Source organism: Dioscorea cayenensis, chromosome 10 (assembly GCF_009730915.1).
Source record: "Dioscorea cayenensis subsp. rotundata cultivar TDr96_F1 chromosome 10, TDr96_F1_v2_PseudoChromosome.rev07_lg8_w22 25.fasta, whole genome shotgun sequence".
Classification (NCBI taxonomy): Eukaryota; Viridiplantae; Streptophyta; class Magnoliopsida; order Dioscoreales; family Dioscoreaceae; genus Dioscorea; species Dioscorea cayenensis.
Genome location: NC_052480.1, coordinates 21,325,620 through 21,343,835, shown reverse-complemented (window position 1 = coordinate 21,343,835; position 18,216 = coordinate 21,325,620). Strand labels below are relative to the sequence as shown.

Below are 18,216 nucleotides of genomic sequence, written 5' to 3'. Positions count from 1 at the left end.
GCCCGGAGATAAACAATCCACTAAAAGAGGTAAAAATAGATGAGTACAAACACTTGTCACTCACACTCTCAACAATAAAGATCACTACCCTCTCTAGATTGTTTGGTGCTCACACACTTTAGAATCTCCGTGGCTACTAATTTAAAAACCTGCCGAAATAAGCTGTTGCAACTCCTGTTGTAACATAAGTTGCAACATGGCCCTGACTGCTGACTTGACTGAGTTTTGGTTACGTTGCGGACGACCTCAAGACCCATCAGCCTCCCAGTCATACTTAGTCCGAGTCGATGCAGCCAAATCTCCCGATCCCGACTGCCGGCAACTAGCCTACCTCCTCAGTTCCTCATTACGCAGTCCCCTCGCAAGGGGCGCACGTCCTTGTGCGTCTTCACGAAACTTGCCAAACTTAGTATTCAATTCACCTAAATTTGGTCTTTAAAGATTCTCCAAACTTGATTTTCAATTCACCCAAATTTGGTCCTCAAATCTTGCCTTCAATAGATCTTCAATCAATCAATTCAATCATCAAGGATTCTTCAAATCATATCTCCTTCATTCACACCATGAATAGATCTTTCTTTAATTAAGCTCCACCATATTTAGTCTTCAATCATATCTCTCTAAGTATGGTCTTGATATGATCTTGTCTTCATGTTTTCAAGAATAATTCCACCAAGATCTTCAAGATAGCTTCACCATGACCTTCAAGATATTTGGCCCCATGTTGTAGACATACTAAAAATAGCTCCACCAAGATCTTCAAGATGTTTGCCTTGCACTCCAAGTTATCTTGCCATGTCACCATGTTTGCCACATCATCAATTATGCTTTGTCACCTTGGTTGCCACTTCACTTGGTCTAGGTGTCAAATCATGCCAATAAATAGTGCAGTTGCACTAACAATTGGGGATGCTAGGGATGATCTCCAGCTTCACTATCTGCCCTTCATCAAGGTTTCCTCTGTTTCATTCTTCTTGATTCCTGCTCTTATTTGATCTTGTTCTTAAAAATTAAAGAAAAAGGGTTTGATTTCTTGCTTCTGATGCTATTATATTCAATGCTTTATGGTGATTTGTATGCCCAAATTTGAAATTATTGGTGCATATTTATGTGAAATTGTACTATGAATTACTTGATCCTATTCATCTCTGCCCCCAAGAAAATTATGTTTGATGTATTTGTGAAGCTTCTGCTGTAATTTTATTAGAAAAGAACCAATTTATTTATAAGTAAGACATGTTTGTATGTACATATTTATATTATCACTAAGTAGGCCAGGCACAATTGTGTAATTTCGTCAGTTATCTTGTTTACTGAGAAAAATAGGATGGTTAATAAGTGCAAGAGTTGGTTGCATGTAACTAGCATTAAGAACAGAACTAATTAATGTGCAATTTTTAGCTATCAGCATCTTCTAGTTGGCGTGTCTTTTATAAATGTAGACATTATGATCTTCATCAATGGCATTAAATTATGTCAAAATATTTGCATTTTTTTATTTTTATTTTTACTTGTGAAGGTACGAAGAGTGTGCATGATCAATAGATAGTAAGAAGGAAGATGTATTCTTGGCCATATACATGCTAATGGCGTCATCCAACTTACGGGACGTGTTGCATGTTTGACAGATACTGGGGATGAACTTCTTGTCACAGAGTTGATGTTCAATGGTGCATCTTCTGAGCAGTGCTCTTATTCTTGATGATTGTTATGCGTGGCATGCAAATTTTTGGGTAGAGACATAATGAATGATTGTTATGATCAGGCACTTTTAATGATCTTGATCATCACTAAGTTGCTGCTCTAACAAGTTGTTTCATTCCTGGTGATAAATCCAATGAACAAATACATCTAATAACTGAGCTCGCAAAACCTCTACAACAATATTAGGGCAACATAAGACGAATTGCAGAGGTTTGTTTCGTGTCTCTCAGTTTGAATGGGAAACAATTGGAGGTAACTGCATTGAGAAGGCTTGTCTTCTATGTGTAGATTCAATGGGAATACTACTTGATGATACCATTTACTTACCCATATTTAATGTTGAGTTTATTACATGTGTACTATGATTGCCACCTGATATTGCTATATTTAAAATATCGATCATATCACATTTTTTCTATTCATAGTGTTACTTAACCAATAACTAGTTTGTAATACTGATCTTTTGGCACTGCAGATGGTATGTTAGTCGCACACCAACTAGTGGTCTTATGCAAATGGTGTCTTCTGCTATAGTTTATGATCCCTTCTTATCAGACTATCTGTGATGCTTTTAAGTTTTTTTTTTTTTTTTAATATTGAAACCTTGCTAGACACAGTTTACTATTTATAGTATTATATCTTGTTTGTAATCTAATAATGTTTGGTGATTAATACTACTATGAAATTTGTGGCTTCGAATGAATGTGGTATGCATGCATAGTTCTGGGCTAGGATAAATATTTGCTTGTATTGATTTATATGTGTTTTTTTACATTTTAGAAGGGTGAGTGCCTTGATGCATGTTCAACATGATCATGCCTCTTTTATGCCCTAGCAATCTACCTAATGAAGGATTCTTTTATGCCCTACCAACATGATCATTTTATAATCCCTTGTTCATATACTTTTACAATGTTGATTGTTACTAATTATTTTTTGGTCCTGCTACGCCATTTAGCTGTGGGGACACTTGAATCTGCACCTACAGCTACTACCTATAGCTTGCATGTATTGCTTTTATTTGTGTGGTGTATCATCTTCGCTATCATATTCATTTTTTACTTCCACTTTCATAATCACGAGTATGAGAAAAGGTAGTTGACATTAAGGGATTGTTGAATATATGAAGATTACATCTTTGCTTAAAATTTTGAACCATCGGAAAAATTAAACCTTGTATATCTTATTCTTGTTAGAGAGTGAGAGAAAGAGAGAAATGCTTGAACCATTGATCTCAATGGACAAGCTCATGTATAAATAGATGATGAAGTGTATAAGTACATATAGTGTACATGGTCTATACTCAGGATATACATACACATATATACATGTATCTAACACCCCTCCTCAAACTCAAGACGGATCATACGTCTGGAGTTTGGATAACATGAAAAGATGCTGATCGTGAGTCTGCGCTTTGGTGAAGAAGTCAGCTACCTGAACCTCTGTGGGAAGATAATGAAGAGACACTGTCTGAGAACAAACATGACATCGAGTGAAATGGGCATCCACTCCAATGTGTTTGGCCAACTCATGCTTGACCGGGTCAGCAGCAATCTGAAGGGCCCCAGTGCTATCACAGTGAAGAGGAATAGAGGAGGTCTGCAGTATCCCAAAGTCCTGTAGGATCGAGCGAAGCCAAAGCACCTCTCGAGCAGTAGAAGCTAAAGCACGAACCTCGACCTCAAGACTTTCGGACTTGGCTCATCGTATGTTGTTTCTTAGTCTTCCAAACAATGAGAGAAGATCCAAGAAAGATACGATGAACCGAGTGATGAGAAACGATCATCGGGGAACTAGCCCAAGTAGCATCGAATAGGCTCAGTGGGTCGAAGAATGGAATGACGTGAATAGAACAGACCACGAGATGCAATACCACGAAGATAGCACAGTACTCGGAGAAGATGTGCATAATGAACAGAAGTAGGAGCTGCAACAAACTGACTCAGAATATGTACTGCATGAGAAATGTCAGGATGGGCGACAGCCAAGTAAACCAAGCTGCCAACAAGATGTTGATATCGAGAGGAATCAGGTAAAGGAGTCCCATCAGAAGCTCAGAGCTGTAAGTGAAGCTCCATGGGTGTAGCAGAAGTGCGAGTATCAGTCAAGCCAGAGCGAGCAAGAAGGTCAAAAGTATATCGCTGCTGAGTAAGACGGTAGCCATCAGACTGAGAAGTGATCTCAATACCCAAGAAGTAACGAAGCAGACCCAAATCGGTCATCAAGAATGTCTCACAGAGTTTCTGCTTCATAAAAGAAATATGAGCAGAATCATCTCCAGTAAGAATCATGTCATCCACATAGAGGAGAAGAATAGTGTTGCCGTGATGTGAGGAATGAACAAACACTGCCGAATCATGGATGCTCGAAGTGAAACCAGCCACCTCAATAACAGTACTGAATCGCTCAAACCAAGCCCGTGGAGCCTGTTTAAGACCATAAAGAGCACGGCGAAGTCAACAAACAGTCCCTGGAGGCACCCGAAGACCAGGAAGAGGAGTCATATAAACTTTCTCCTTTAAGTTACCGTGAAGAAACGCATTCTTCACATCAAGCTGATGTAGGGTCCACTCTCGAGCAGCCGCAACAGCAATCAACGTACGTACAGTATGCATGTGGGCTATAGGGGCAAAGGTCTTCTCATAGTCATGACCATGCTCCTGCTGGAAACCACGAGCAACCAAGCGTGCCTTATAGCGCTCGAGAGACCCATCAGAACGAGTCTTCACCCTGTAAATCTAGCGGCATGTAATCGGAGTAGCATGAGAAGGGAGGGGAACTAAATCCCAAGTATGAGTCTGAGACAATGCATCAAGCTCCTCAGCCATGGCAGTACGCCACGCAGGTGACTGTACCGCCTCTCTGTAGGTACCTGGCTCAAGGACATCCGAGACACTAGTGCTAGCAGTAGCATAATGGTTAGGAGGATGTAAAGTGGATCGATCACGTAGAATGTAAGTGTGAGAGGGTACCTCAGGATCAGGATCACCAGTAGAAGGAGTGTCAGAGAGGACCGGCCGAGGTGAAGATGCTGCAGGTTCTCGACGATGATAAGTGTAACGAATAGGAGGATGAGCCGAAGGAAGTGAGGAGGAATCGACAGAAAAGGAGGGGGATGGAATAGGGGATGAATGAGAGAGAAGCTCTGGAGAGGGAGGACGTGGTAGAGAAGTAGTGGAAGCTGGGGGAGTATCCTCAGTGGATGAGAGAGGAAAAAGGAAGGAAAGAGGAACAGTGGGAGAAGTAGATGTAGTAGAAGGGGGGGAAACATAAAAAGGAGTGGTCTCATCAAACATGACATCTCGAGAGATGCGAAAGCGACGAGTGACTGGGTCATAACAACGATAACCTTTGTGTTCAAGACTGTACCCCAGAAAAACACAAAGAACCGACTGGGTGGTGAGTTTTGTCTGCTCCCGAGGTGGGAGTAAGACTATACTTGACCAGTATATAGTGTTTACTGTGTGAATACTAGTAGATGCAAATTAAACACATTATGAGGGTTGTTGTCTGCGGGCATGCTTCAATATACATTGAAATTAGCTCGTGTGCAATATGTCAATGTATCTTACAAATGTGAAGTGAAAAGTATCTGTTTCTAATTCTCCATTTATGTAATATGGAGTAACCATGCAAGCACTAGGTTATATCATCATATGCAATTTGTTTTGCATCCATAGGTGACACGAGTTAGATAAACTTCATTGTTATTGTACAAGTCATGATCGAAATCAATTTTATGGCTGTAAGTAAAGCAGTTTAAATGAGTAGTATTAAAGTTGTTTCATTTCACTTGTCATGTGTATTGTAAAGTTGTTTATAATTTCACGTTTGGAAAAAAACTGTTGTTTGCATTGTCATATAATTGGCTTAAATAGCATAATGGCAAGATATAAGAAATTCTGCAAATGCTATATGATTGAATCATCGTCATAGCATAAAAAATCACATAGCAAGCATTATTTGTATTGTTATTTGACAAAGATGTTGGTGTACAATTTATGTTCTGTAGGAACCTTCAGCTCAGTATGTCAAGGAGCTCAGTATAACTAGGAGGGTATTACAGAACATACACTTCTACTTGCATGTATATGCCTACCAAACTTTGATCTGCCTCTCTCGTTTTGTTTTGTTTTTTTTTTAAATGAAATGTGGTATGGTCATGGATTTAAACCCTCAACTTTCGGTTTGGGAAACGAATGAAATGTAAACCTTTTTGTTATAGACAGGGTAGGGTTATATTTCAAACTATACATGATCTGGATTTTATAATTTAGCATTTAATAATTTATTATTTAATTTTAATTACAATTATAGCTTTTTATTTGATAATGTTTGTTTACTTATATAAGAGAATTTATGGTTAAAGATCGAGAGGGTTGAAGATTAAGAGGATACATGAAACTTTTTTACTTTGTGTAATTAAGTGAACAAATATTTTTTAATAAAAGTAGACAAATAGTGTAAAACTCTTTACATTTTGTTATTAATCAAAATACATTACACTTGAGCTCATTACTTGTCAATAAAAGTCAATGAAATTGAATTTAGAATATTTTTGAATGAATTAAAAGATTCATGTTTTTGACTTACTTGTTAAACAAATTTATTTATTATTAGTAAAAAATAAATTAAAATTCAATTGAATTAATGAATTTATTTAGAGATGGTTATAACCATTTCTAAAACTATTGAGGGATAAGAAATCATTAGCTATAGAGGATAAAATATTATTAGCTGTAGAGACAGACAGTTATAACCACCTCCTATAGGCGTTAGAACCGCCTCTACACTTGTTATTAAAAACTGCTTAAGTAGATAAAACTAACTCTAGCGGTTGGTACAAATGGCTCTAAGGTGTAGAGCCGGTTTGATATGAGGTGATTTAGAGGTGGGTAAAAAAATGACCGTCATAGCAATAGAAGTGGTTAAAACAACCTCTAAGGTTTGAAAGCCGTCTCTAAAACCCTCTTTTGATGTAGTGCATATTATTAACAATTTATATTGGTTTTCCTCTAATACTCCATATTGTTCAATAGTGTATATTACTGTTAATCTCTGAAAATATTTATAAATTTGTCATCAAAATGTTCCATTGCAGCGTAAAATTTGATGCGAACAAATATCTACAAAAAATTTATATGAAAAAATGGTAACCTCACAAATATTGCATGAGTAACACCATAGGAATCACATTCTTAATTAAAGCAAATGATGTTCTCTGTACCATAAAAAATATAATGGGAAAAAACATTTTTTAATTTGATTTTGTAATAAAAATATAAAAAATCCATCAACGGTTTTGTAGCTTTAATCACACCTATAAATTCTAACTGATTTAAGTGCTTTTTAGACTCAAACATCTTTTTTATTTGGATAATTTTGGAATTTGATCCATATATATATATATATTATTAATAGGTGACAAGAGCCCCCGTTTAAAGAATTGTCAAAAGAACAGACAGATATGAAAGTGCACCAGTTACAATGACTTACGAAGCTCTTAAGAAATTCTTCCAGTCTTATAATTCTGGAGGGGTGAAATTACTATCTGTTTTGTCTACAGGGGATTTATACTTAGACATATGAACAGAACTGATGAACAGTATTTGATCGGGTGTACAGTGCGTAAACAGTATATAAATAGTGCTATTTGGGGAAGGATATGAACTTTTGCTCTTTTTTTAGTACTCTTATGTTATACTATTAAGTTATTACATGGTTGACTTTGATAAATTTGAATGATTTGAATAAAATAAAAAATTAAAAGATTACACTCACAAATGCAACAGCTAGCTTTTATTTAAAAAAAATGTTAAAAACAAAAGTGTGGGACACGGTTTCAGCGTTTGCCAAACGCCCCTGATAAAACTTTTAATAGATAAAAGCTCATTGAGCTCAGTACATTAGAGATGCCCTTAGATGTATGCCCACACAAAATATGGCATTTACATTTATGCCCTTGAATATTATAAATCTAGTTCCCTTATTTTACCGTCAAAAATCTTTTTATATTTACATCAGTAACCTTAGTTTTCAAACGAGTAACTTTGTTGTTTTCATGACTGTGCAAATGTGAACTCAATTGTTTATATTAAAACTTCAAACAAGGAATTCATTTTTACAATGCATTAGTTCACCATATAAGAATAAGAACAAAGGAATGTGATACACTATTGTGTATACTCCGCAAGTGTATAGGTTGTAAAAAGTTATATAATTTACTCAAAGGTCAAGCGGTACAATTCACAGGGACCAATGCTACTAGTATGTCTTCACCTTTTATTATCTAACCTATGAAAGAAATTGATGTTTGATCAGTGCTTAAACATGACATATTTTATACATCATTAATATTATATCTAGTATGAAATATTATATGTTTAGTACCAAACTAGTATGAAATTGAATTTTTTTTTTTTTTGTTCACCATGTGGTTTAAATGTTTTTCTGGGCCAAAGAAGCAAATATTGAGGTGATTCGAGGCAAATCGGACCAAAACACAATGAACATAACATCACCACGGCCGTGGTCTGATCTTGTAATTGTTTAAGACTACATGAAGATGTTACAGGAGGCACAATGGCCCTCACAATGGCCGTGGTCATAACAAATAACGCCTACAACCAGACTGTGCCAGGATGTGACTTGTGGCCCAAGAAATCAAATTTGATTACAACGGCCTTCACAACGGCCATTGCGACTCCGTAGCGGACCCTAGTCTATAAATAGCCATAGGTTTTATTATTTCGGGGGGATTTTTTTGCTGAAATTGGGTAGAGGAGGTCAGATTTCTGGAGAACTTTGTAGCTGGGGACTAGGTTTTATATCATTTTAGTGGATTCCGATGAGTTTTTCAAGAAGGATTCAACACATATTCATAGTGGAGGGCACTCGGAACTATCTTGACAATGTTGGGATTCTTTATTCTTTTCTTGTGGATCTTTTATTATTTAATCTTTATTCTTGATCCATAGGAGCTCAATTCGAGGGGAATTGTATGTCAATATACCTCGACTCTTACTTGTGAATTTTCATTGGCAATTCATTAATCTTTCTAGTTAACTTGGATTCATTGCATGATTGTTTAATGCTATTTTGTTGATGTTGTAAGGAAGAGATTCCCCCTAATTTAAACACCCATGCTTTGTTAGATCTGTGCATGCTCTAAAAGATTAGGCATAAGTTTTCGAATTAGGGTTTGATTACCCCTTTTAGAGGAGTTCTTGATCTTAAGGTGAATATAGGAGGTTGTGGTGGAAGAGATTCTATCTTAAGTTCTAAGTGTTTTAGACCTAGTTGTCAAGAGATTGGGACCTGTAGGCCTATGAATTCCCCCAGTACAACACTAGATGGCAATTGTCATATCTTATTACACTTCACAAATAATTGTTGAAGGGATTTTATGAGGGCACCTAACCCGTTCCAATTATATTTCACGATCCTCAATTGTACTTTAGTAATTAGTTGTAACAGTAGATCTAAGAAATACCATAGATATTAGGCTATTGATTAAGTGAAAAGAAAATAATAGGAGCTTCTCACCGTTTCCTGAGGAATATAACCCTCAATTTATGAAGTATTACTTGATGACTCGTATACTTGCGGTGTTACGCACATCAAACCATTCTCATCGTTGGTGTGCGTCAATGTTGCTAACTCTAATTATGAAAATCTAAAACTATGACGGAGAGAGATGATAGCTTGGAATAAAATTAAAGGATGGATGGTGCCCCTAGCTCACTCTTCTGAAGAAACAAAAATGGCTTCCTATATTGGCTATTGTTAGCACTCTTGGAATGTGGAGATTTCTAGAGTAGTTGATTCCTTTAGTCTAGGCAATCAACCCTAATCCTATACAGAAATGATGCATTACTCTAAGATTGCATGACATTTTGTGAATCCCTATATTAGGTTTAATCCTAACCCAAAGAGTTCAACACCATACTATCTAAATCTATGGATGCACTCAAACTTCATGGAGTTCAACACCATACACCCTATCTTTAGGTGTGAACTCAATCTCCAAAATCCTAGCCCTAGAAGTGCATTCAACCACTAACTCTTATGTGTGACCTAACATGATGGATTTCTCAATAGTCATCATGCTAATCAAATATGCAATTAAAACTTTCGTGTAATATAATTGCAAGCATGAATCAACACAGAAGATTCACAAGAATACTCTAAACCAATATATAAAAAACAAGGACATCAAATACAATATGTCTTAAGATTCATGGCCCAAGACATAGAATGACTGTTTAGTCTCTTATGTTTAAAGGTGGCATGATACAGTCAAATATTGAAGACAAGAAGAAAATCATAGTGAAACTCCCTCAAACTCCTCTTTAAGGTTGCAATGGAATCCAAGGATGGAGAAGACCGATTTTTCACACACTCGCCTCTGGACCTCTAAGAAAGCTTGAATCTCCTTCCGATTGATGGTCTTTAGCTCTCTCTTCCAAAAATTCCCTCAATAGTCTAACTTTGGAGTTTAAGTATGCAGGTTCAACCCATGCATGACCATGCTTGAGGGTGCGCTTGAGGCTGTGCACTTTACTGGCGAATTTCGAGGCTTGAATCACACAAAAATCCATCTCCAGAGATTTGTACGAGCGAAGCACGACCATGCTTTCAAAGGCATGGTTGTGTAAGGAGTTTGTTGCCTGCGCGTTTCTTTAATTTTTCAAAAATTGTAATTTGCACGAGCACAAGCATGATAGTGTTTCCTTTTACATAACCGTGGAAGGAACAAAGAGGATGTGTTGGCTCAATAAACTATGAATTATTAGCTCCTGTGATCTGCATGGCTTGAGCATGGGCGTGCTTTCCTCTGAAGTGCCCTTTTCCTCCTTGTTTAGCTCCAATTCGCACGTATTCTTTTTCTTCTGCCTAGAAACTTGTCTTCTAGCTCATTAACCCACAAAATACCATAAAGTAATATTAAAATATAGAAAATTAAACAAGAAGATATGTAAAATATATGTACAATATATGTAAATTATGTATATAATATACAATCATTAAAATGATAATGAAAATGAAAACTATGTAACTAATTGGAATTGTGAATGAAAAAAATCGAAGAAAAAAATAGGGCAAAATTACATTCATGTCTTTAATGCAAACCGTTGCCATTAATGTATACATAATAAGATATATTTAATAATAATTAAACTACTTCGCTTATTCGATACATTGAATAGCATTATTCAGTTTAATAATTATATATTAAAAAAATTTAAATATATAATTCAAGTTGATTGTTAATTTAATTATTATAATAAATTATTTAAATTAAATCACCCAAGAGGCAAAGGTGTCATTTCAATGTAATTGTTATAATTGGACAAAAGTGCCATTTTACTTTAGTTATTATAATTAAATATTATTTGAAATAATCATGTTATATTATTCAGTTAAATTATTATAATTAAATAATTAAATATTAAGTTAATGATATTCTTTAATTAAATCTCATCGGAAGGCAAAAATGTCATGTTTGCTTTAATTATTACAATTTAATATTTTTAATTAATTAATTAATTATTAATTTTTTAAACGTTATAATTAATATTAGAAGCCAATTTTCAGTATGTTGAGTATTAACCTTTGGATAAGAATTTAACGATTAAGATTATCAGATGCATAGTTTGATTATGCTTATAAATAGTAACACAGTAAAAGATTGGATACACATTATTTTAATCTGAACCATAAATCATAATTGTAATAGTGATTGAATTATCAGCCATCCATAAAGTGGGAACAACCAAAAGCTTATATTACAACCCAGATAAATCAGAACAATCCAATAAAAGCAAATATCATGCTCGGGCACTGTTGCAGTTTTCATACACCTCTTTCTTCCTGTCTCTTTCCTCTCATTTCTCTGTCAAATTTTTATTAATTGGGGATGTTGCTACGAACGTCCCCAAATGACAACGTTTCTCCTTGGAATCAATCATTTTATAATGAAATCTCTAAAGAGGGCGAAAATGGCAACAAGCCAATGTGGGAATGCCTAGCGTTGGTTTTTGTTTTTGTTTTTTTGTGTTCTTGAGAGATTACATTTTGGCTATTTTTTTAATATTTTTTTATAATGGGGGAAAAAATTTTATCTTCAAAATTTTTCAAAATTTTTGTTTCAACTTGGAGTAAATTTTTAATGTGGTCACCGTATTATGGTTGATTTTTATTTTAGTCATTGCGTTTCAATTTGTATCTTTTTGGTTTCACCGGGAGGTCATTTGGGGGGTTTTCGGTCAATTTTAAATGACGTGATAGCTGGAAATACCACATCGCTTATTTTATTTTCCGAATTAAATAAGCTGAGTCAGCATCCGGCTGATGTGTTCTCTCCAACTAGGATGAGAGAAAATATTAAAATAAAACAACATGGCATTTCCGGTTGCCACGCCATTTAAAATTGGTCAGAAAACCCCAAGTGACCTCCTGGTGAAAACAAATCAATATCTAATGACCAAAAAGATACAAATTAAAACACAATGACCAAAATAAAAATCAGTCATAACACGGTGACCACATGAAAAATTTACTCTTTCAACTTGATATTCAAAAGCTCTTTTATAATTTTAGTAAATATTGTTATAAAATATTTATTTAGTTGAGAGTTATATGGGTCTCAATCAAGTGAATATTAGTTATTATAATTAAATAAACTATTTTGAAATAAAACAAATATATTCTATAACTCTACTGTATCATAGATGTACATATACATACAAAATTATACATTAACATTAGCTTAATTAAAATTTTATTTTTGCAAATAAAACTTTTAATTTAAACTTTTATAAATTGCATTGTTTCTCATACATATATATTATAAGAATATAATAACATAAATTCATAACACATTTTCATGTTGTTCTTTTGAATAAATAACTATTAAATTTGGCAACCAATTAGTAATATATGTTCATTCAAGATCTACATAATAAATTAATTTTTAATTTATTTATAATGTGATGTGTCATTTGAAAATTTTAATTTTAATAAGGTCATTTTAAATTGTATGATGCGAATAGTATATGAATCGTTCTTGATCTTATTGAGTATAGTTTGATAAAAATATGATATTTGCTTTATATACAAGCATTAAAATTGATAAAATCTTGCTATCTAAATTAATTCTAATTATTAAGTAAAATCTATTTCTAAAAGAATAAAACCTTGAGAAAAATATATTTTAATACCATTACAATTTTAAGGCATTTACAGGATAGTTTTCATTTCATTACCAATTATACCAAAGAATTAATAGAAAGAAATTTAACATATAAGGGGGGGAAAATGAAAAAGCAGGTCATAAAACTCAAAGACCTTAAGATTTATCTCTCAAAATAAATCTTAATTAAATAAAATTAACTCCTCATTTTGTTGATAAATTAACTATTATTGAGTAATAGGTAAATTTTGTTTGTGTATATGTAGGAAGAAATAGATCTCTCACAACTATTTTTCACCAAAACAATATAATTAAAAAAACTTCTAAATCATATTTTCAAGATTATCTCAAGGAATTTTATTATAATAAACTTTTACAGTCAATTATTTCCCATTTGAAATGGGTAAAACATTTAGTTTAACTCCTTTTGTTTAATTTTCATTTTATTTAATAAAACTATACATGTTTAAAGCTGAACATATTAATCAAAACAAAATTAGCTTTCGAAATTATCTAAATTTAAAATGGTGAAATTTTGATGTTATATTATTATTGTTATATATTTTAAAATTTATGTATTAGTTGAATTAAAATTATTTCTTAAAATTTATATCAATTTCTTCTCCTATAATCTTATTTTATCAAAATTAATTTATGTTTCCACCAATATATATAAAAGCTGTATTCCATTTAATGGATATGTTAAATTGAATTATTTAATTTAGATTTTGATATTATAAATAATATAATATCGCATAAATAATTTTATATATAAATTATTTTCAATTAATTTAATAAAAATCAATAATTATTGGATTTGCTCTAATATCTCATATTTTTCAAAAGTTTATTATCAACAATTTGATAAATTCCTTCATATAAAAAAACTAATTGTAAAGATCTCATCAAAATCTTCCAGTATAGCATGGAATTAATTTGTTATATAGCAAAGAAATATTTATAAGATTTGTATATATATAAAAAAAAAAACTTCACACAACATTGTGTGGGATCGAAAATATGCTCCCTAGTGTCATGTCGGTGAAGAGACACTAGGCGATATATCGAATCACAAATATTATTTTATTCTTATCTTTTTTTTTTTTATCTTTGTAGGCTCTTCCATTCCTAATAGAGGCAAGCCTCCATTATTAATTACCCCAGACTAAGATCTTAGGAACCTCCGATTAAGGGCTCAAGTACAAGTAACGACACAAAAACTACGAATTATGAATTTCATTATTTATCTATTACATATATTTGTATATATATATATATATATATATATATATATATATATATATATATATATATATCTTTTATTACATCAATATATATGTAGATATATATATACTATATATATATATATATATATATATATATCATATATTGCTGCATGTGCCTTATCACTGCATTGCACACCACGTTGCTGTCTTGAGATATATCAAAAATTGCCACCGCCACAAGATGAGCATTCTTGTTGTTGCTTCAGATTGAACATTTTTTTTTATCCTCTACTGGGTTGAAACTTTTTAAATACACTGCTTTAGTACTTGATCTTTATGGAGAGCTAGCTAGTAAAATACTAACAACTCCAGTAATGACTAAATCATTGCACAAAGCTATGATGCATGTACTGCTTAAAGTGATTTCCTTGATTGATTGTTAAATCATCATAATCTTGAACTCTTCAAAGCTTATAACACCATCTTCATTAATTAATATCAAGCCTCCTAATCATCTTCTTGCAGTCCTCCATGCTTTTGGACTTACCAAAACGGGCAAGAGATCTTTTGAAGTTTTTTTTTATTTTTTGAGTGTGATGTAACCCTTTATTTCAATCTCATATATTTGAAATTGATAATCTTCAAACTTTAGTTGTATCTTGTGATTCCCCATGAAGCTTCCTGAAAGAACATGGAGCTCTTAATACTCACAAGCATGTTCCTACTAGTGAGAAACAGCCAAGCGCCCATCTTCCTTTTCTTACTCTTTGATTAATAGGCTTTTCAAAGGTTTGGTGAGGATTTACGTGCTTGCATGCATTCATATATATATTAACTATTCCCATATATATTTCTTCATGGTGGGCTCGGCCCTTTTAAAAAAAGTTTAATTCACGTGAGTGCATGCATAGCATAAGCCCATATAGCATGGTTCTCACTTTCATTTTTTTTTTTTCTTTTTATTATTTTTTTATTTATTTATTATTTATTTATTTATTTCATGGGGCTTTCATCACGTGAGCATGGATAGTGGTGGGTTCTTTTATATGCCATGCACGTTCCTGGATTCCATTTTTATTTTTTATTATTTTTTATTTTTTAAACTAATGATAATAGTTTAATAAGAAAACTCCCACAATAAAGTTCAATCCCAAAACCACAACAATAGAGCCAAAGTTCAAAGTTGAAGAAACAGTACACACATGTACCACTATCCTGATAATCACACATCAAGATCTTAAACCATGGCTTCCTAGTCATCATCCTCAAGAACATTCCGACGCCTTTGAATTGTGACTTTGGTCTGTTTGCTAGTTTGGTCATTGATCTGCTTGAGGAGTGATATAAACTTCTCTTCAGATACCTTCTCAGTTATTTGCCCCATTTGAGCAGCCCTAAGGACAACATCATCTACTCCTTTTGCTTTATCAGCTTTCACCAAAGCAATCTGAACAAGTCTCTCTCTCGCTTGAGCAAATAAAATATGATTTAGCATCAGCTGCCTCCGTTCTTTTGCTTCCATTTTTGCATCTTCTTGTTGAGCCATCAACTCTTGCATTTTTCTTTGTCTTATAGCTTCCAACTCTGAATCATCCATGGATCCTGGGTGATATGCCAAGCTCCACTTGCCTTAACCTTTGACCAGTGACGTTGAGTATCCCTGGGAACCGCAGGTCCGTAGTCTCCAGAGTCTGCGACCATTGTTAATGCGGTACCACGAGGAAGAACATTTCTCTGGGCTTTGATTACCATTATAGTTGTTTTCTATCATATCCGAACTTCCATTTTTATCAAAACAATCTTTCTCCATAGCAAAATGTAGCAACATTGCCTCTTGGTGTGAATTCTTTTCAGCATTTCCCTTGCCTATTCTGTTGGACATAATGCCTTCAAACTTCTCCTCTTTTTTTCTTTTGCAAAATTTTCATCTTTGACTCCATCATCTTCGCGATGTTACAACTGCAAACATCCTTGCATTTTGGGCAGGCCCAGTCCTCCAAAGCCGCTACCTTTTCCGCCTTCTCTCCATACCTCATGAGGAGGCATTTATGGCAGAACAAAATGGAGCACGAATTGTCCTTCATCACGAACCTCTTGCAATGCAAAGCAAAGCCCTTGGTCCTCCTCCAGCACTGGTAGCGGTAGTGGTGGGCGACAGCAACAATAGCAGGCAGTGATGGTTTCAAGCAGCAACAACAGCAATGAAGGCATCGGGCGGCGATGGTTTCAGGCAGCAGCAGCAATAAAGTCATCATGTAGCAGCAACGATGAAAACAGTTTCCTTTTTTTTTTGGCTTCTTCTTCTTAAGTCTTCTTGTCGGTTCCTTCTGTCTTCTTTCGTCTTCACAACTTCTTCCAGTTTTCAGGCTCCTTCGTCTTCCACGGGCTCCGCTTCGATATGCAAAGGATAATGACATTAGCGGCGACCAAGTTGGCGATGGCGGCAGCCGCTTCGATATGCATATATATTTCTTCGGTGATGATGACGAACTACAGCAACGATAACGACGATCAGCAACGGCGGTAGGCGCTACGGCAACAGGCAGCAATTATATATGTATATATATATATATATAGTATAGATATATGTAGGTATGGTGGAGAGATGTCAACACGTTCTTCTTCCTCTCTCGTCCTTTTCCTTTGTTCGTCCACCGTCTTCTCTGGTTTGTTCTTCTCACCTTCTTTAGTCTTCTCGCTTTCGTCTTCTTCTCTTCTTCTTCGCTCTCTCCTTCGTCCACCGTCTTCCTTTTGCTCTCCTCTTCAATCTTCGATTTTCCCTCTTTGGTTTTCTCCACGTTCCCCTCCCTGGTTCCTTCGGATGATCTATTCTTTAAAGACATTCCATGGCGGTTGCGCGGTTACGTTGATCGTGGTGGAGAGACGTGGAGCGGTTGCTGCATGGCCTCATGGGCATGAAGACCACGACAAGCACATTCTCTTTTATTTGTTTATTATTTATTTAATATATATATATTACATATTAAATATTTCATTTTAATTTTGGATGATCGTGGGGTAACTACGCCTGACGCCCCACGTTCCCCACTTTTTTATTATTATTTTTTATATCGTATTTTTTTTATCATATTTTATTTTAGTTTAATTTATTATATTTATATATTATGATTTTAATTTATTATATTTATGTATTTATTTTATCTTCCTTTGATTTATATATCTATATATATTTATATATTTATATTTATATATTTTATTTTTATTTGATTTTATTATTATTATTATTATTATTTATCTGATTTGGATATTTATTTATTTATTTATTATCTTTATCTGATTTTTTTTTTATCTTTATCAATATTATATATATTATTTGTATTATTTATGGATTTGAAATCGCCTTAAGATCTGTGCTCTCGTCTACTCTTGGAATTTGAATATTTAGGATCACTTCGAGATCGGTACTCTTAGTTGATCCAGAGATTTGAGTATTTTAGACCGCCTTGAGATCTGTGCTCTTAGCTGGTCTTGAAATTTGTGTATTTTGAATATTTTGGATATTTTGGATCGCCTCGAGATCGGTGCTCTCAGTTGATCCTGAGATTTGAGTATTTTAGACCGTCTTGAGATCAGCGCTCTCGACTGGTCCTGAGATTTGTGTATTTTGAATATTTTGGATCGCCTCGAGATCGGTGCTCTAGGCTAGTCCAGGGATTTGAGCATTTTAGACTGCCTTGAGATCTGTGCTCTTAGCTGGTCTTGAAATCTATGTATTTTGAATATTTTGGATATTTTAGATCGCCTCGAGATCGGTACTCTCGGCTGATATGGGATTTGGGTATTTTAGACTGCCTCGAGATCGATGCTCTTGGCTGGTCTTGAGACTTGTGTATTTTGGATATTTTGGATATTTTAGATCGCCTCGAGATCGGTGCTCTCGGTTGATCCTGAGATTTGAGTATTTCAGACCGTCTTGAGATCGATGCTCTCGACTGGTACTGAGATTTGTATATTTTAGACTGCCTTGAGATCTGTGCTCTCGACTGGTCTTGAGATTTGAATATTTTGAATATTTTGTTTAAATTAGGAAATACATTTAATTTATTTATTATATATATATATATATAT

The 18,216-nt window shown here is 34.2% G+C and overlaps 1 protein-coding gene across 1 annotated transcript; it reads right to left on the bottom strand.

Moving 5' to 3' along the window:
- Positions 1-15,330: 15,330 nt before the first annotated feature.
- LOC120270976 (DNA-binding protein DDB_G0278111-like) lies at positions 15,331-15,724 on the bottom strand. Its single transcript, XM_039278065.1, has one exon. The coding sequence runs from the start codon at positions 15,722-15,724 to the stop codon at positions 15,380-15,382; it is 345 nt and encodes a 114-aa protein (XP_039133999.1). The 3' UTR covers positions 15,331-15,379.
- Between the last annotated feature and the right edge of the window lie 2,492 nt (positions 15,725-18,216).